This window comes from Acomys minous, assembly GCF_964271855.1.
Source record: "Acomys minous genome assembly, chromosome: 10".
Lineage (NCBI taxonomy): Eukaryota > Metazoa > Chordata > Mammalia > Rodentia > Muridae > Acomys > Acomys minous.
The window spans coordinates 78,061,293-78,082,268 of record NC_140491.1 but is presented as its reverse complement, the minus strand read 5'-3'; the positions used below and the strand labels follow the sequence as shown (position 1 = coordinate 78,082,268).

At 34.9% G+C, this 20,976-nt stretch overlaps 1 protein-coding gene across 5 annotated transcripts in view; it reads left to right on the top strand.

Annotated features, from left to right (window-relative positions):
• Positions 1–20,976, top strand: part of LRP1B (LDL receptor related protein 1B) — a 1,938,012-nt gene that overhangs the window by 1,695,592 nt on the left and 221,444 nt on the right. For all 5 annotated transcript variants that reach the window (XM_084800259.1, XM_084800256.1, XM_084800258.1 and 2 more), the window contains 2 exons: positions 2,075–2,256; positions 8,829–9,028. In XM_084800259.1, coding sequence (XP_084656385.1) covers positions 2,075–2,256; positions 8,829–9,028 — 382 coding nt within the window. The remainder of the gene's footprint in view (positions 1–2,074; positions 2,257–8,828; positions 9,029–20,976) is intronic.

The following is a 20,976-nucleotide window of genomic DNA, read 5'->3' as shown; positions in this document are numbered from 1 at the left end:
ATTACTGAACAGTTGATTGGTGTTTTTGAATAGGATATAAAATCTTATTTGATAGCAAATCATTACTTATAGAGCATATTAGCTTGGATTCAATTTTACACTTTCTCTGTGTAGGTTAGTGAACATTTAAATTTATAGAATAAGGTATTTAATTTTATATTCTATTTTAATATTATTTGTTGTGATTAGATACGATTTGTAACTTTAACAGACAATTAAATCAAATCAATTACTTGATTCCAGTCAAATTGTTGAAGTTTCACCACTGATCAAATTTACTTGGATGAAAATAGTTGAGTGTATATGGATACTGTTATGAATGTTTTTATTATCTTACAATTAAATACATGTCACATTCTAGATATGAGCTACTTAGTACAACTTTAATGTTACCTTAAGTTTTAAGTAACAACCTCAGTGCAGTGTGTATGGTGTAAGATGTATTATGTAGAAGTTGTTAGGGCCTTGAGGGACGGCTCAGCTAGTCGGGAGCGCCTGAGGCTCTTGCAGAGGACCCAACTTTCAGTTCCCAGCACCCATTTAACGTGGCTCACAACTGCCTGTAACTCCAGTGCCAGGGGACTCAAAGCCCTTTGCTGGCCTGTGTAGGCACCAAGTATACAAATGGTCGTATGCATAGACACATACATTTTAAGGTATGGTTCATATGAATGTAGGAGCAGGTTGGTTTAGCAGGACGATGGATGAAATTAAAAGAATATGCAGATGTTGTTTTCTCTCAAGTTTTGAAAGTCTGCATAAGATCTATGAAACTTGCATTGTTCCAGCGAGACCACGCGTTCTTCTTGTGAGAACTGTTTTTTTAATAATGGTCGCTTTTATATTTTGAAGACAGCTGAGCTTTTACAGTTACATCTCCATCACCTTCCAATTCCCGTTCTGTTACTACTTTAAACCGTGGTCCACTGTGAGTTTAGAAATAGCATCTTTCCTTCTCCAGGATTGCCTAGTTCATTGCTTTTCATCGAAACAGCCAGCAATGTCCATTTTCTTTCTTGCCTTTAATTGAACATAGATTCTGTTCTCATACACTATATCCTGATTACAGTTTCTGCTCCCTGTACTCCCAGTTCCTCCGCTCCGCCCGTCCCCTCCAGATATACTCCCCTTCTGTCTCTCATTAGAAAACAACAGGCTTCTACAAGATAACTTCTCTTATACAGTACACAGTCACTTTGTGACCCTTTGCGGTATACCTTTTCTCATTTTAATGCCAAATTTAAATTTTGCAATTTGGAAAAAAAAAAGAATCATATTTGCCATGTGGTCAAAACACTAGGGCTGTAACGTGGCTGCTTCCTACTTTACTGCTTCACTACGTCATTTCCATTGGCCATTCACAGAAAAGGTGGCTGCAAAGAGTTAAAGTTTTTTGTATCCGATTGTAGAAATATTAGCTTCCACACTCCTCTAAGACTCAACTTCTTTTTTTCCACATAATCCTAAAAGGACTGAGAATTCGAATACTTAGCATACATGGCAAGAATCACATATACATTTTATATACAAATCCCACATTTTTACCCATAAATCCAAACACCTTAGGAATGACAAGGTTTGGAATCAATAGCATTTTTTTTTTTTATTTTGACTTGACTTTATTCAAACACAGTGCACATTCCTGTCTTTTATTGTGCTGATGAATAAGACAGGTGGGTTTGTGTAGGTGGAAGATATTACTGAAGCCATGACAGCATCTGTTAAAGCAAATTTTAGTAATGTTTGTATGTGCACATTATAAATACTTTTGCCGAAGGTTGAAAGGAGGAGCAGATAAATGCTAATGGAATGAGATCATCAACTGTGATCTATTTAATATCTTTTTATTTACATTATTTTATAAACATATATGTATCTTCTGGAAGTCTAAATACACATTGGATAACTTCTTTTAAATAAGTGATGTGTTGGGGTAAATTGTTCTCTTCTTTATCTGAATTTAATTTCTTTGGTTTAAGTAGAATTCTGTATCTCAATACAAATCAGGAAACAATTGCTTGGTTCTTATTGAAGCTATTTTTACTGTTAACTTTCTAAATTCTTATTTTGCTAGGTAGTGCATAACACTGCTGTCCCCAATGCACTTGCTGTTGATTGGATTGGAAAAAACCTCTATTGGTCCGACACAGAGAAAAGGATAATTGAAGTATCCAAGCTCAACGGCTTGTACCCTACTGTACTTGTTAGCAAAAGGCTGAAGTTTCCCAGAGACCTGTCTTTAGATCCAGGAGCCGGGTGTGTAACATTGTTAAAAAAAAAATCATAAAGCTTTAGACTATACCCATGGTGGCAATTCCTGAGCTTATTAACATGAATATTAAAGTATTGCATAAAAATGTGTAAACATTTTTACAATCAAGCCGAGTAATCATGGCCATAGCAGACAAAGAGATGATTTAAAAAGCTATTTTACGTTATCTTCTTTCTACATATTTGAACAAGATTTTTTTTCATAAGATGTCAATGAGGTGAATATAACAAAAATACTTAACTGATGTTGTTGCATCAAACTGTGGGAAAGGGAAGAAGAAGAACCATCCATGCTTTTCAGTGTTTACTTGGTCAAACCTATGAAAAACTATAAGCACCACTTTTCAAACAGGAGACATAATTGCTACCTATAGATAGTAAAAGCGATTGTATCATCAAGTGAATTCAAGAGAAAAGAAGAGGATCTCGGGAAAGGCTAGTGTTGGAGCAGGTGAATGGGGAACATATAGCAGACATTTTTGACCAACACTGCATGGTGAAAATCCATGGATTCTAACCATTTTAATTCACTCTCAATTGTGTCGTTTTGGTAGGTGTAGAATGCGTGACTTTCTATTTTTACACTATAATGTGGCATAATTACATGCTCCAAATTACTTCTGTGGAAGTTCAACCTACTTAACATGCTTGTTAAGATAATAAATTTAGAGAAAACTGGTTGTGTTAAAATAGGACACCTTTAGAGCAGCCAGCACAGGATTAGGATAGCGCTCTAAAGTCACTTTACAAAGAATGCTTTGCCAAGTGACTGAAATTATTGCACTTTAGACGCCATTGGATTTTGGTTATTGCTAATATTGTCTATCTCTGTTTTACATCCCTTATGTTTATAAATGGAAAATTATTATGCCATAATACACTTTACAGCTTAATTTTAAAAATTAACTTGGTTAAACTATATGGAAATAGATAAAATTTGCATTGTGTTTGCATTATTTCCAAGGGAGTGTACACATTTCAATGTTTGACTATATAGTTACACAATGACTTTATTATATTTTAAAATATTTTTTACCATAGCAACATAATGTTAAAAATGATTATAACCAAACTAATTGTAAATGAATGTTCCTGTGAGTATTTCAGCAAATAGTGTTCAGAGATTCTGATTAGCTTCCACATGTATTCATTCATAAGTTTGTAATTAATTTGATTGTTTTGCCATTTTGCCAAAAACTTTTACTTGACTATCTCATTTGTTGTACTGCCTATAAACTCATACCAATCTGTCTTCTTTTTCCAAGCCATTGGAGATCCTTCACTTCTAATGAAAAATGCATTACCTGTTGCTAAGCAGTATTTCAGAATTTCCTGCTTATGAAGCAATGGCGGCTCCTAGTCCAGTTAGTAAAGCTAATGAAGCTCTGGGCTTTATTTCTTCCAGGACACAGTTATTACCCTGTAACTGAATGCATTACTCAGTTATTATCAACATAAACCCATCACTAAAATGTCAATTAAATTAGTGAAATATAAATTATTGTGGATGCTATAAAAGTCTCATTTTATTTCATTTTTGGATACTGTTTGGATTATAATACATGTATACTATTTTTATAACCAAATAAGTAGGTAAAATAGGATCTTTTTATAAAACAAAGCAGTCTATTTTTTAATAGCTACAATCCAATACTGTCATTTTTAACACTGTTCCCTTGGCTCTCCAGAATGAGACAATAAGCAACAAGGGTTTTATCAGTTGTAAAATGAGCTTCAGACAGACAGTGCCATCCCTGCAAAAAATGTTGTATGTAGTTACATAATAATAATTATAAATTCAAAGATGCCACCTACAATACACTTATTTAGTACTTTCTATATCATATCATTTCTATAATTTGCACGTGGCTTAAATATGCCATTGTGATGAACTTCCTATATTTTGGAAAGGTGTAAATTCTTTCCTGACATTTGGTGAAAGATAAGTCAAGAACTGACCTTCAAATCACTGAGATCTCTAATGCAACAAAACAGTCAAATGTGGAAGAGGCATTTTGGAGCTGCTTTTTTAAATTTCTATCAGAGAAAGATATGATTATTTTCATAACTTCTATGAGTGAAATATGCAATCTCAAACTAGTTAAGGAATTTTTCTCAGAATCATTTAATTCATGCACTATTAAAGTGGCTTTAGTTCAGTTTCTAGGCTGTAAATCGACATTTGTGGTTTTTTGTTTTGTTTTGTCTTTTTGTTTTTTTGTTTTTAATATACTACATCACATTAGAGTTTTCAGTATCAAAGCAACTATAGCTTGAGAGTGTGTTTTGCAGGAAACACCAAAACAAAGGCAAACAAACAAAAACCCTTAAGGAACATGTCTTGCATATTCCCATCAGAAAAGTGAAACTTTCTTTTATAAAAGGAATACTCTACTGATGACTTTGTAGCTCACTACCTGAATCATTGCAAGCATGTCTTATTTGAAGTACAGAGTCTCAAACACACTGCCTAGAACTCTTCCAGTGAACCATAGCTTTAGCTCCATACTTTGTTTTTATAGATGCTTGTTGTTTAGATATTTTTCATAATGATCTATTAGCTACCCTCTGAAATAATAGCATGCATTATTCTGAATTTGAAACATACGAGTACATGTAAAACCCACATTTCATACCCTGCATCTCTTTATATTTTTTACAATTAGTGTGGTGATAATGCAAATAATTTTTAAAGATTATTTTATACTTATGCATTTTATCTTATGTCAGTCCTTCCAGAACATGAGAAATATGGGAAGAGACACACAGGTGGGAAAATGACAAACAGGGATGAGAATTTTCTTTTCATATTTACCTGGTTATAATAATATCATGGTTTTCCAAGTACATCAGAAATATTTGATGTGTGAAATATTTCCTGAATGTGTCTAAGTTGACACCAAAACTGAACATTTAATACTATAGAACTACCTTTTATTGTAAATGCTTGTCTTTCTATCTAGAAAGTGAATATTTTTAGCTTAAAGAACACAGTGTCTGTCAAACTAACTGTGGAGCAGGATAATAATCAGGTAATTGGAGATAGACAAAATTATAGGGTCACAGACATGTACCCGTGACTAAGCAAAAGTGGATACATAATTGAACTAGAAATGATGTACATGTTTCAAAAAGATCATTCATAAAGAAAGAATGTTTGCTGTGAGGAAATGAGATGCCTAAAGAAATATTTAATTTCTAATTTTGTGTGCAAAGCAAATAAACATTTCATTAAACCTTGCAGTCACATTAAAATACTTCTCTCAGTAATTTTTAGATGATAAATATTTGAGTTCAGTTTATTTATATTTAGGTATAATTCACACAAAATGAACGTAAATGATTATTTTACAATGCAGATTTACAGCTAAATTTATGAGAAAGAAGCATTTCTAAATTTGTTACATGAAGTCTTGAAAACAAACAATAAACCTGCGATACTTATAATTTAAACAATTTCAAATGATCATTTCTCCAAGACCACAGCATTTGTTGTTATGGTTACAAGCAGAATTCCTTTGATTTCTTATACATGGTTTATTACACAATAGATATTATATGGGGCTAAGAATTTTTTTGTGATCTTGAAAAAATTGTCTATTATCTGACAAAAATTAGAACTAGAAATATTTCCATTGATGAATTTATTCCCATATTAATAATGACAAATAAATGTTTTATACAAGTAAGTTTTGGAGGTAAATTATGAACATAAAGCACATATTTTGATTATAGAAAACTTACTGACGAATTTGAAAAATACACGTATGCTAATATGTCAAGAGAAGAAGATTCTTTGCAGATGAAGCTAGCAGGAGATCCTGTGATGAGCATTTATACTCAGTGGAACTGTACCTCCTTTTAATGCAACAAAAATTCTCTTAATATTATTCTTTATAATAACTATTTTATTTCAGAATTCATTGAAAAAAATTGCATAAAATACAGGAACATAGTATAGTTCTCCAGAGATAATGTGATATAATATGTAACATACTAGGTTGGTATTATTAAAACAAAAACATATTCACTTATGCCATACATAAGGTGTTGGGTAATAATATTGTTGAATACTTGCTAGCATGCTTAGTTATTTTCTAAATTAGTTTTAAGTATAAGTTCCCACAGTTTTTGTAATGGCTTTAAGGGGCTGAAGTTACTATTGATTTTTCAACATTCGATAAATTTTAGGCTTGTTACGATTATTAAATGTAGGTTCACATAGTCATGGGAAGACTTGGACCATGGAAGAAAGCAACCTGTTTCTAGGGTTTGCTTTCATTAGACTCCAGACAGCACTTCTCTGAGAAGATGCTAGTTGCATCCCACTAGAGACCAGATTCCGTATTCTAATCACACCACTGTCATGAAGACTATTCATGTATCCTATATACATAACATAATGGACTCAGTTCGTGACTCACACGGGTATAAAGGCCTGAAAAGACATTTTTCCTACTCCTCTTACACAGTCCCAATCGGTAATTAAATCTTGCTGTATTCTAAAATCTAGAAGACAAGGCTGCGCATTCTACAAGGCATTTATCAGCTAAGTATAAAGATAAGTTTCAGGTTCAAGTGAAGACAAAATTCCTTAACAGATTCCTCTAATCACTAGGCACTCCTTTTTACTGTAAATGTAAGATAACTGCCTTAATATTTTTATGGTCACATATATTGAATGTACTTGTTAGGTCAATAAATGCAAACATGCTTTTTGATTTTGCTTCTTATCCCCCAGTGCTTGGAAATACCTGCTACATAGCCTGGTATCAAGGAATGGTCTCACTATAAGTCCTCCATGGGCTTAAGTAGGGCATTAAGGTGCGATAGACATTTTCTGTCATTGGCTTAAGCAAAGAGTTATCTGATTGTGAGGAAAGGGACCTTACATCAGCATATATTGTTCAACTATACCTCTAATAAAGCAAAAATGATTTTGTTGACTACTGTCACACGAATTCTATAAACCTCTAAGGGAATAGATAACGTTGCCTGGCAGTGCCTAAGGACAGCAGAGACCTTTCATTGTCCTCACAGGGCCTCACAAGGTCAGGCAGGCAGTGTAGTCAGGATCTGAAGTGTGCTTCAATGAGCATATGAGTTTTACAAAGTATTTTTCCAATATACCTCTTCGAACATACCATGAAAATATGAACTAGCTCTAATCAAGAAATAAATTCTGAGAGCAGAGGAAGCAATGTAAATTACATGTTCACAAACATATTTTTTTTGTTTAAATTAAAGAAACACAAGAAAGGACACATGTCACAAAGATCATAATAAAAGCCCACTAGCAAAAAGCACTCAGTTATAACCAGGAGCTGACTAGAAATGCCTGAAATGAACTAAGAACTGACTGGGCATATTTATCTTGGAAACTTTTTGAATTTTATTTGTTTATCCTTTTCTTTACTCAGTACTTGGACTTGAACTTGGGCCTTAAAAATGTTGGGAAAGCTCTCTCCCATCTGTGGATACTTTTAAAATTTAAACACATACCATAGTTTTTATTTACTTTTTTCCTCATATAGAATATTTTAAATATAATGTTAGCTATATTTATTTTAAATCTAGTGAATTAAATACCAAGTAGTCTACTTAGAAGAAAGGGAAAAAATCTAGAAAAACAGAATAGATCAAGAAACTTGAAATTTGAAAAGAAAAAGACCTATAAATTGCAGTAACAACTCTTTGATGATGGGATTTTCTCATTCAAGTAAAAATAGTTTAAATACACCGTATTTTCTTAGTAACATGTAGTCTGTTTTTGTACCTCATAGCATACACTATTAGTATTTAACTAAGCAAAATCGGTATTATTCCCTCCACACTGTCTGTCCCCAAATCTCTGATATTATAATTTAAATCTGCTATAAGGTAGAAAGTGCTGTGATAACAGACATGCTTCTCATTTGTCATTAAATTCATGACCAGTAGATAGATACATGTGGTTTTGGGGGGCTAGATTGAGAAGCAATTGAGTTCCTTAAAAGTTTCTGATTTTCACCATGTAAATATCAATACTTATACCAGTACAGTGGTTATCAATATAATGTCTATTCAAATCAATGAAATTACTTCTACAATTTAAATGTATAAGAAGTCAAAATTGACAGTAGAGAGAAAAATGGTAGATAGATTGGTAGATAGAATGAAACAAGAATTGGTTGGTTTATTCTTCTAACAACAGATATCTTTCACAAGTTTATATCCATTAACTTTATGTATCTGAGAGCTTAAAGGTGTAAAAGTGCTATAGTCTATGCTTTTATACATTAATAAGAACATATGATTAATGTTAAATGAATATCCCAAACACTACTATATATTTAATTTAAAAAACAAAAAAATAATATAAGAAAAGTTTGCACTGAAACCTGCCATGAGAGCCACAGTTCAGAGATACACTAAGAATTAATCTGGAAACAATGAAACAAAAAGGCACATAGTGTGTGTGTGTGTGTGTGTGTGTGTGTGTGTGTGTGTGTGTGTGTGTGTGTGTGTTTTATTCTAACAGCGCTGTGAATGAAGGGCCTATTGATTTTCTTTCCTAGGAATTTGTACTGGATTGACTGCTGTGAGTATCCTCACATTGGCCGTGTCGGAATGGATGGAACCAATCAAAGTGTTGTCATAGAAACCAAGATTTCTAGACCTATGGCACTAACAATAGATTATGTCAACCATAGACTCTACTGGGCTGATGAAAATCACATTGAATTTAGCAACATGGATGGATCTCATAGACACAAAGGTTGGTCCAACAGAATCAAAGAGTCAGTATTCACAAGTACAGAAAATCTAATTCAAATATTTTTTCATCAAATGCATTTCTTGAATTAAGATTAATATATATATTATATATATAATAGTATTCATGTTTCCAAGCTGAATTGGACTAAAAAGATACTTGATTGGAAATATGAGTTTTTACTCTAATCACGTTGAATTTTAGTTTTCTTTAAAAGTTCTCTCTACCCAAAGTATCTAAGAACAATTGTTTCCTGTAGTCATAGGTTGACATAATTCAAAGTTTTATCTTTTTTTGAATGCTGAGTGTACCTCTTTAGTCCATAAAATGTACTAGACATCTGTAAGTATATTAATCTGTGCTAAACTTTACTATGTAGTAAAACACACAAAAGTATATATTTTGCTAGTATATTTTGAAAATATATGACCATATAAAATGTTTACCTGTTCTTAATCTGAACTCTGGACATTTGAATATTAAATATTTATAGGCAAAATACTATGTCTATTAGAAAATACTGATCACATCTATAAAGTAATAGTTCTTTATGAGTTTGAGTGACATTTTTCTCTAACCACCTTTATCTTATCTTTATAATTCCTATTCTCATTTATTTATGCTGTTAAAATAGGAAGCCAAGCTCATCAGGTGAGACATGTTACTCTAAAAATGAAATCTGAGAGATGGATAACAAATGTTTCAGAACAAGTTTCTTTAATAAACCAACTTTTAATAATGAAGATATTAATCAATAATTAAACTTTATGCTTTAAAAAAGTGTTTGTTGTTCCAGGTTCATTCAATTTTAACCATGAAATAATTCCATAAGTGAGGCATTCTTTATTTGTATATGTTTATTTACATTTGAGATAGAATTTCATGTGTCCCACTTTGTACTTCTACTTGCTAGGTAACTGGGGATAACCTTGAACTTCAGATATTAAAGTCTCTATATGCAGATTACAGACAGAGGTCAGTGTGTTGGGTTAGTACAGTGCTGGAGCCTTGAGCTCAGAACCTCATGCACACAAAGCAAGCACTCAATCAACTACAATGCATTCGCACATTTTTTTCACAAACCTCTGAGGTTTCTGGTTTCTGTGCCTTGAACATTATACAGAATATTGCAGAGTACATCTAAGGCATACATGCCCAGCTATTTCCTTTTGTCTTACTCGACTTATTACTCAGATTTCTTTACCCAACCACATATTCTGGATCCTGACACAATATTTCACAAAAGTTTACAATATATTAATCAGCATTCTGGCCTAGAAATATTAAGATTTAATCTAAGTTTGACATAGTGGTACATGCTTGTAATCCCAGAACTCTGGGAGGCAGAAACAGGAAGATCTTTGGGAGTTGAAGGCCAGCCTTGTCTGCAAAGAAAGTCCAGGACAGCCAGGGCTATGCCGACAATCCTGTCTCAGAAACAAAACAAAAAACATTAAAAAAAATCTAGTTTATTCATGTGTTCATCTCTCTAATCTACACACACACACACACACACACACACACACACACACACACACACACTCAGCTCACCTAAACATATTATACAGTGTGTATATAATGGCTTTATTTTATGAAATAACACAGGATATATATTAATAATTTAAACTAACATGGTGAAATGTTATAATTATCTTGGATTAGTCTATCAATCTATTTTAAATTACATATTCATTGACTCATATAAATTTTTTTTCAGAGTACTTCCTAATCATTCCTTCACTCATTCCACAGTCACTGACATTTTGTGAGATGCATTATTCTAAACTCTAGAATTATGATGATGAATAAATCCCTGCCTTTAAATCAAAGTTCAATGGGAAAAAACTTGTTTACTGATAAAAGTGTTATTGTAGAAATGGGTGCCGTGAAAGCTATGCAGTGTATACACCCCTTGTTTCTGATAGGCTCTACCAGGCTTTCCATATGGGCAAGAATGGAGCATTCTTCATACAGAGAGAGTGGTACATGCCAAGTATAACAGAACCTTGAAACAGTGTAGCTGTTATGTGATTTGACTATGACTGAAAGGGATAAAAACGTAGATAATGGCTCAGATGAACAGGAACAAATTGGTGCTGTATTTTGACAAGTCTTATATACTTTGTAATTTGGTAGCCATCCTTTAGGTCAGAGGGAGCCATTGGGTATTTAGTTGATAGAATGCTGTTATTAGTTTTGACAGCAGCATGGAAAATGACTGACCCTTTAAGGGCAACCAATTTAAACACTGTTAAAATACTTCAGAGATCATGCTTGAAGTGAGTGCAGCTAGGGGAATAGGGATACAGTGTCATATTCAGTACTAACTCCTCAGGTAAATAGGATAAATTAGTAAATTTAATAGTAGGACGATTAGGTTTGTACATACTGGTTACACATTAGGTATTATTACCCAGGTACTAAGGAGAAAGTAGCCCTCTGAATTCTACTAGATTTCCATTTACTTATGCACTTTTCAAGAATTAAATATACCAAAGTGAACGTGCTGAATCTCAAAGCTCTGTTTTGATGAGATATACACTGATATCAGTAGTGTGGGAAAACATTCAAAGCCCATTCTCCGAGCATTATGAAATGTGCATTAGTCTATAAGTACCATACTACAAATACTACACTTAAGTAATTTTCAAAAATATAAATCTTAAGCATTATGCTGTATTAGATGACTATATTTATGTCTTTAATTGGCTTTGAGCGATAGTGTTCTAAGCCTTCACAGGGGTTACAAGCACCATATGCATCTGTTATAAACACATTCATTCATTTCAGTCGCACTGTGCTCAAAATGTAGGTTCTTCTATAATCATCCCATAAAGCACCATGAAATCCATTTTACCTCAAGGAACTTACTTCAGAGATTAAATATATAGTCCAAAATTACATCCTCATAATCAAGAGACTCGGGTTTAACAGGTCTGCCTACATCCAAAGCTTCAATGTTTTTTATTCTTCTACAGATTTTATATTTTAAAATGATAATGAAAATTGATGCCTGCTTATAATACACTCTGTTTTGAAGGGACAGAGTGTATATAAGTGTACACATAGATAGAAGTGTGTCCACTTGATTTCTTTAGAGCCCCTTTAATTGGTAGATTTCTGAATATGCTACACGCGTGCAAGCATAGCAAAGTCTGTAATACAAACAGCAAAACTATATTCAAGTTTATATCTCATCAAATCCTGTGCTTGTTAACTTCTTTAGTGGAGGGGAAAGAATAACCACGATACTTAAAATAGAAAATACTGCTGTTGTTCAGAGGATCTCAACCTGTGGGTTGTGACAATTTCCGAAAGAACATTCACATGGAATGCATATCAAATATCGAGCATATCAGACACATACATTATGATTTAGAAGTAGCAAAATTACAGTTATGAAATAGCAATAAAATAGTTTTATGATGAGGGCCACCACAACATGAGGAACTTTATTAACGGGTTGCAACACTGGGCAGGTTGCCAACAACTGCCTTAGGTTATCTCAGCTTCCGGAACAAGTTCTTCTATATATAGCATTTTATAAACAATACTAACTTGTTCCTCTCAGTCTGTAGGTTGAGAAACCCAAAATAGTGGTGCTAGCACGCTTGACACCCCGAGAATGTTCTGCCTCTTAGGAGGGTGTGAAAGTACTCCACATAAGGGAAGATGGAGGAAACACTCCGAGGCTACATTTGTAGGAACACCAATGGTACTCAGGAGCATAGGGTCCTTAAAATAACCTCCCAAAGACTGTTTAACCTGTTGCGTAAGACAATCATATATCTGCATTATGACTAGAGGGCATAATCCATCTAACTGACACTAGACCATCTTGTTCTACCAGGAAAGTTTGATATAATAGATTGTTATTTCCAAACTAACTATATCTCCTGAGTCCACAAAAACTTGTAAATATTACTTGGAAATTCCTGTCACAGAATTCGAGCTCTTTTTGTTTCCCTGAATAGCTTGTTACAAAAATCAGATGAGGAAAACTTCCAAGAGAGGAACATCAGCAATGCCCGGGTATATACCTAAACAAGAAATTCTATTTCCATTAATGAAAATAAAATTAAATCCTGGAAAATTCTATAACAAAAGTTAATTCTATCTATTGTATCAAAATACATAAATTCAGACTGAGTTTCCATTTTTTAAATGAACTGTTTCCTTGAACTCAAGATATACTAGAGATGGCATCTTGCTGAAGGAAAGACTAAATATACTCCGTGCAATAATAATATAATTTATGAAAAGGTATTTCTGATCTTGAGGTTTTGTTTATTTTTTGTGGTAGTTCTCTTTACTTTTCAGCTTTCCTCCAAGTGTTTTAATCTTGTATAGATAAGATGCTGTGCACATATTTTATCTACATGTTGGAATTCATACTTAATTTATCTATTTTTATGAAAAACCAGGCGGTGGATATAATTGAAAACTACAGCTCATCAATGCATTGCTTTCTTTTTTATGCAGTGGATAAAGAATCCTATGCAATTATGTTGAGTCTCCTTGTTCATTTAAATGACATGGTGTGTCTTGGCCTCAGGACTCTCATTATCCAAGTGTTAGTATTAAAACCCGAGGTTTAGTCACAGCCTAAATCCTGTAGTTGTTTCATCTTGCTGAGAGACTTCCTTATGTTTTGAAGGGCCTGTTCTTTGTGATTATTTAGAAATCTAAGCCATATCCCCTAGCCCATAAAGTGGTATATTGATACCATGAAAACGAATTGTAGTTTCAGCATGCTACCGGGCAAATAGCATGAAATATATTAAAAGCGTCTTTTTATGAAGGGTAGAATCACATCACAGGAAAAAAGAAGCCAGTTATATCAACATGTAATGTGCTTCACAAGCTTTTACCTTAACATGTATAGAAAGCTTAAATATTTGAAGAACTTTTAATATGAAACAGGAGAAGCCTAATAAACAACCCTCACTGTTAAATAATAGTTTCTAGAATGTTTTGTTCATGATAAGACAGTGCATTTCAGTAGTTTTGAAAAAGTATCACTTTCATCACAGTCCATTACAAAGACATGGCTTCACAGAATATGTTACTGTTTAAAATACAGTAAAAGTTAATGACAGCAGGATACGGTTCAGTTACTATAAAATGTTTCTAAACGAATAAAATAAAATAAAATTAATTCTCATTTATAAAACATCTTAGGAGTTCAGTATCAATCATGGCTTTAGGTTTGGATCTTTGAATAGTACATGTTTTGTTAATCATTATATGAGTTTCAACAGATTATTTTGTTTTAGAAATATCACATTACCCATACCTTTGAAATATGGAAATTTTAAGAACTACTTTTATTTGAGTTCTTGGTCATTTTAACAATATCAGCCTCTCAGATATATGCATACAAGTAAGCTAGGGAACCCAAGGTATGCCTCAGAGGTTCTGTTGCCATAGGCTTTTCAAGGGGCCTGTCGGTAGACTAGGACTTCAGTGTCTGTCTTTTTTGAAATTTATCTGAGGTTAAAACAGAGGTATATTATTCTTAATTTATTTATTTAAATTCAGTAAGTCTAGGACATGTGTATGTACTCATGTATATAAGGATGAGTGTGTGTGTGAGAGTGTGGTGTGTGTAAGCAATAGTTCAAAATGGGGTGTCTTCTGCTATTGTTTTTGCTTTAATATTTTGAGATGTGGATCTCTTCCTGAACCTAAAGCTTGCTAATGCTGCTATAGTGCATGGCCAGTAAACCACTGGCTTCCTCCCAGCTCCATCCCACTTCCATTTCTGGAGCTTTAAACTCATGCGGTGACACTTTGCTTTCATCTGTTGCTGGGGATAAAAGTGAGGGCCTGATGCTTGTGAGGCAAGCACTCCTAATCATTGAAGCACCCCGTCAACCCTGGAGAACAGCTTTTTTTCTTGTTCTTTTTATTCTTTTAAAATCAATTATCTTCTTACTTCATCTTTACTGTCAGGACAATCCGGAACACACTGGGAAATGCTTGTGGATTGCGTTGTTATTTTAGAAGCATGTTCATGATTTTGCTACTTGAGTTCTAAATCAGATGCCTGATTATGGGAATTCTGGTAGATGGATGTGACCACTAACCCCAGAAATCAAACATAAGGAGCGAAGATGAAAGGCAGCAAGTGAATTTATTATTCATTTGGCAATGATTTATCAGCACTGCCATCTATGATTTTGACATTGACTCTGAAGTCCCTTAGAGAAATGGGCAAGAAGTATGCATAGTTAAGCAGTATTGGTCAAAGTGTGTTCTATATATCATTTCTCTGTTCTGGTCACACAGAATCTTATTGGTGTCATGGAATCCCCACTGCAATGAATTGTACAGGCATTTCTCTCTGTGTGTCTCTGTCTGTCTGTCTGTCTGCTTCTGTCTCTGTCTCTCTCTGTCTGCTTCTGTCTCTGTCTCTCTCTCTCTGTCTGTCTGTTTATGTCTCTGTCTGTCTCTCTCTCTCTCTCTCTCTCTCTCTCTCTCTCTCTCTCTCTCTCTCTCTCTCTCTCTCTCTCTCTCTCCTCCTAGGATATTTCAATATTAGAAGCCCATCAGTGGACAACCTCCATTTTCATACCATGGTGTATCAATCAAAGCTGTGGTGCTAGAAAGGGAAAATCTAGGTCACATTGTTTGTTCTTGCTTAGAAGTTGGGGTCAGTTTCATTAGGGAATGGTCACACTAACAGCTTTGCTTATCTGGAATATGAAAGGCAGTAATTGGAGATCTTCATGTGGCACTGAGGGGACTAGCGCTGACTTCACTGAAGCTGGCACTTTTCAATTTGTATAAAAGTCTTTGGATCCTCTTCCTGTCTTCAGTCTTGAATGGAGAGGCTCAGCATCTTTCACTGAAGGGTGTTTAAATGACCTGCATGAGCAGAGCTAAATTGGGCCTAAATCTTAAGGCAAAGAAGACAAGTAAGGTTAAAGGTGATGGCATATCTTAATCTTTTAATCCCAGCACTGAGAAGCAGAGGCAGGTAGATCTCTGTGAGTTTGAGATCATCCTTTTCTACAGAGAGAATTTCAGTAAAGCCAGAGATAAATGGAGAAAACCGAAAACAGACAGACAAATAGATAAAATATAATAAAAGGGAAAGAAGCCAATCTTCGTGAATTTTATCCTTTTAGTTATATATTGGGCATCTCAGGCCCAAGCAAGAAACATTATAGTTGGTCAAAGCAGTCTCAAAATACAAGTTAGGATTGCAGAAATATAAGAAGATTAAAGAGTTGAATTCATGCAATGGATTTCATATGATATCTGTCTGTTGTGAGCTTACTGGGCATTTGTAAACAACTGTCTGTTCATCTCAGATAAGGTATCAGTGTCAGAAGAAATAAATGATTCCACACAACTTGGTGGAATGCTTACTGAGGTTGTTGTATGAGGATAGGTGAGGGGTTTCTTACACCAGCATGGACATCTAAAAGGAAGCTGCATCACACACACACACAAAATCCCACATTATGATGGACATTGACTCCTCGAAGCTGCATCCCTGACTTCCCTGGACAACTTATGGGCAGCTCTCCTCCTCTAGAAAGAGTATTCTTTGCCCACTAGGCTCCTATAGTCCTGGTAAGGGACTAGTAAATCCTGTACTTTACTGAGATGCCTGGGCCATGTAAGTTTCATTAGCACTTTAAATTGAATATCCCCAACCTCTGTCTTGGAGAGACTCATTCAGTTTGTGGAAAAATAGGCACACAGTACTGTCCAGTGATTAACCGCTTGACATTTAAAAATATTTTCTTAAAATGTATTTCTAAGGGCAGATGAGATCACTTAGCAGTTAAGAGTACTTGCTGATCTTGCAAAGGACCAGGGTAAGTTCCCAGCAGCCCCATGGAGGCTCATGATCATCTGATCTGTAACTACAGTTACAGGGGATATTACCCCCATTTTCTGGCTTACACAGACACCAGGCATACACATGGCACACATACATGCATGCAGAAAAGTATGCATAGACATAAAAATATAAAAGCCTACAAATAAATTCCTATTATACATACAAGGAGAATGTCATAACGCTTAAATGTACTGATAGGTTAAGAAACCACATTTCCTATTGCCCACATAACTTCGCATCACTATAGAGTTTCAAACTCTTTTTTTTTACTTTATTAATTTATTCTTGTTACATCTCAATGGTTTTCCCATCCCTTGTATCCTCCCATTCTTCCCTCCCATTTTCCCCTTATTCCCCTCCCTTATGACTGTTCCTCAGGGGGATTACCTCCCCCTGTATATGCTCATAGGGTATCAAGTCTCTTCTTGGTAATCTGCTGTCCTTCCTCTGAGTGCCACCAGGTCTCCCCCTCCAGGGGACATGGTCAAAGGTGAGGTACCAGAGTATGTGAGAAAGTCATATCCCACTCTCCACTCTACTGTGGAGAGTGTTCTGTCCATTGTCTAGATCTGGGTAGGGGTTTAAGGTTTACCGCCTGTATTGTCCTTGGCTGGTGCCTTAGTTTGAGCGGGACCCCTGGGCCCAAATCTGCCTATGATAATGTTCTACTTGTAGGCTTCTCTGTCTGTCTGTCTGTCTAGGACCCTCTGGATCCTTCTACTTTGCCATTCTCCCATGCTTCTCTCATCTAGAGTCCCACTACAATGTCCTCCCCTCTGTCTCAGGTTCCTGGTAAGTGAAGGCTTTCGTGGGACATGCCCCTTGGGCTAATATGCAGATATAAGTGAGTATATACCATTTGAGTCTTTCTGGTTCTGGGTTAACTCACTCACTATGATCATTTCTAGCTCAATCCATTTATCCACAAATTTTGGGAATTGCTTGTTTTTAATAGCTGAATAGTATTCCATAGTGTATATGTACCACAGTTTCTTTATCCATTCTTCTACTGATGGACACTTAGGCTGTTTCCATGTTCTGGCTATTATGAATAAGGCTGCTATGAACATGGTTGAGCAAATTTTCTTGTTGTGTGCTGGAGCATCTTCTGGGTATATTCCAAGGAGTGGAATAGCTGGGTCTTGAGGAAGCCCTATTCCCATTTTTCTGAGATAGCACCAGATAGATTTCCAAAGTGGTTGTACTAGTTTGCATTCCCACCAGCAATGAAGGAGTGTTCCTCTCTCCCCACATCCTCGCCAGCATGTGGTGTCGCTTGAATTTTTGATCTTAGCCATTCTGATGGGTGTAAGATGGAATCTCAGAGTTGTTTTGATTTGCATTTCCCTGATGATTAAGGAGGTTGAGCATTTCTTTAAGTGTTTCTCAACCATTTGATATTCCTCTGTTGAGAATTCTCTGTTTAGTTCCAAGCCCCATTTCTCAATTGGGTTATTTGGTTTGGTGGTGTTTAATTTCTAGAGTTCTTTATATATTTTGGATATTAGACCTTTGTCAGATGTAGGGTTGGTGAAGATCTTTACCCAGTCTGTAGGATGTTGCTTTGTTCTCTTGACAGTGTCTCCTGCCTTACAGAAGCTTGGAGTTCCAAACTCTTACAGAAATGAATGGATCGGCTTTTGTCCAGTTTATGAAGCGATGCTACTTTGCTTGCTTTTGAGATTAGAGTGGTATTATCATGAGGCGGTCCATTCAGAGAAAGCCTATTTTTAAAATTAGCACGCTATAATTTTTACAGTCTCGTTCATAACGCTGTAGAAACTTGATATTTTTTTAGTGAAATCTCTCTTTAGAACTTAAATTAATGAAATGGCCTCATCTGATTCATATCATGATAACTTAAAAGCAGGTAAAAGAGAATAATGTACAAAGTTTTATATAACCCATATTCTCTGTGTATGTCAAGTCTTTATTACTTGAGATGAGAAAGTAGACAAAATGATTCACTAAATGCTAGGCAAAGGTGTACCACAAATCCCTTCTGCATCTTATTAATGACTTAATTTAAAACATCTCTGAATGCAACACCATTTTCTATAGGTGTCATTATAAATTAGATACGTTACAAAAATTTGAATACGTAATGTCCCAGGACAGGTTACGTCACTAATGAGGAAGTCAGAATTTTATCAGAAGAGTGTTCAAAGGCAGCCTCTCATACTAGAACCCCAGACAATATTTGCTTAGGTTTTCCTATGTTCGAAGAGATGTTCAAGAAATTTGTTTTTCAATACAAAGTGACCTCATTGCAAGAAATACTGAATGTTTGCTGAATAGATAGGTAGCTTTTCAATATTCAAATATTCAGTATTGTCTAGCCTTAGTGCTCCTAAAATTTTCTTAAGGTTTTTATTTTTTTTAGAATAACAGATGTTTTAATCCATTTGTTTGAAATTTATTATATAAAAGTATGCTTACTTAACATTAAGCAAAACTGTCCAAAGGCAAGGAAACCGTTTATAAGGGAGAATAATAAATACATACTTCAGAGGCTTTTTGGATAAAATTATCTTTTAAAAGGATGATACAAGCAACTCTAAAGGGGGTGTGATGTTGACAAACGAGAGACGCTCCACCCCTTTGGTTCCATTGTACCCAGTGTTTTCTTTGGTGGTCATATCTCTAACTGTCTCTCCGCTCCTTCTCTGAAGATCTGTATTCCCTGGACATTCACAAGCTTCCCACTCTTCTTTGTTAATATTAATGAACTAGAAAGCATGTTCCTCTAACCTACTGGCCTTTGTCATGAATATTTCATTTGCTCTTGCATGACAAACCCTTTATTTTCCACATCTAATTTTAGCATCTCGTTTTCAACCTGTGTATGTTCATCATCCGGTTCAATCTCACTTACTATCTTTTAATGCTAACTATTCTCTCATTCATTTATTTCCTTTTGGTTGTCATCCGGAGCCTAAATTCATACCCCATCTTCATATTTAGTTCTGTATCTTTCTAGAAACATAGGAAGGAGCATGTTACTTTGGGGAATTTTAGAATATGGGGCTGGTGATGTTCTTTGCTGGAAACTGCTGTTTTAGTCTGGCTGCACAAGTTGACTGTTTGCCTAGGCTACTGGTGGGTTTTGACCCAGAAAGAGATACATTAGATAATATAGTAAATGTGAAGGAAGAGTCTCACTTTCCTACATGTGAGGATTAGCCCTTGCCCACCCTTGGAAGGCTGAAAAATTAATTACATTACCAGGATGCTTCAGTGCCTAGGTTCAAGTTAGCTTCATTTCATGGAGCATGAACAGAATATTTAAAGGTAAATAAGAGAAAAGTCTGAAAGGTTTGCTCCTCCTTTCTCTCTCTATGCCAAATTCATGTAACGGTGGGCAATCCTCTTCCTAGGTGGCTTATTTTTTCTCTGTTATGTTTTTAGCAAATTCTGGTTAGAGCTATAAGGAAAAAAAATCTCTACCTTATTCATGTCCACTTCACTACACACAGTGCCTTTGTTAAATTTTCCTGTGTTTGCCTCAGGAATGGAGCCTATTGTAAGAGATTGTGCGATTGTATAGGTTAAACTCCAGGAGAAAAGCTAAAGTTCCTGTACAGTATTTTACACATAGAGTTGCATGCTCTTAAGTTTAATAACATTGGGAACATGGCAACGGAAGAGTCTCCTTGTATAATAGAAATTGATCAGAGTATTTAAGTTTAATTGAAAAGTTTTGTCACCATTACAGTGTTATGAGATTAGACTTTCAAATGTATTCATTTATTTTAAAAGGGTCAGATTAACCTTAGCAGGTAATTTTATTTAGGTATGTCTAAATAATACCCAAGGCATAATCAATAAATGCATAAGGCATAACACATAAAATAATAATAAAAATCAATTATAATATTTAGTTCTCCTTTAACTTGCTTCAATTGTAAACATAGCTGCACAATCTGGTGATTATCATCTCTACATGACCAACTAACCTAGGCCCACGGGAGCTCATAGAGCCTGAATCACTAACAAACGAGCATGCATGGACTGGTCTTAGTCCCTCTACACATATGAAGGTGATGGGCTACTTGGACCTCTAATGGGTCCCTTTACAATTGGAGCAGGAGCT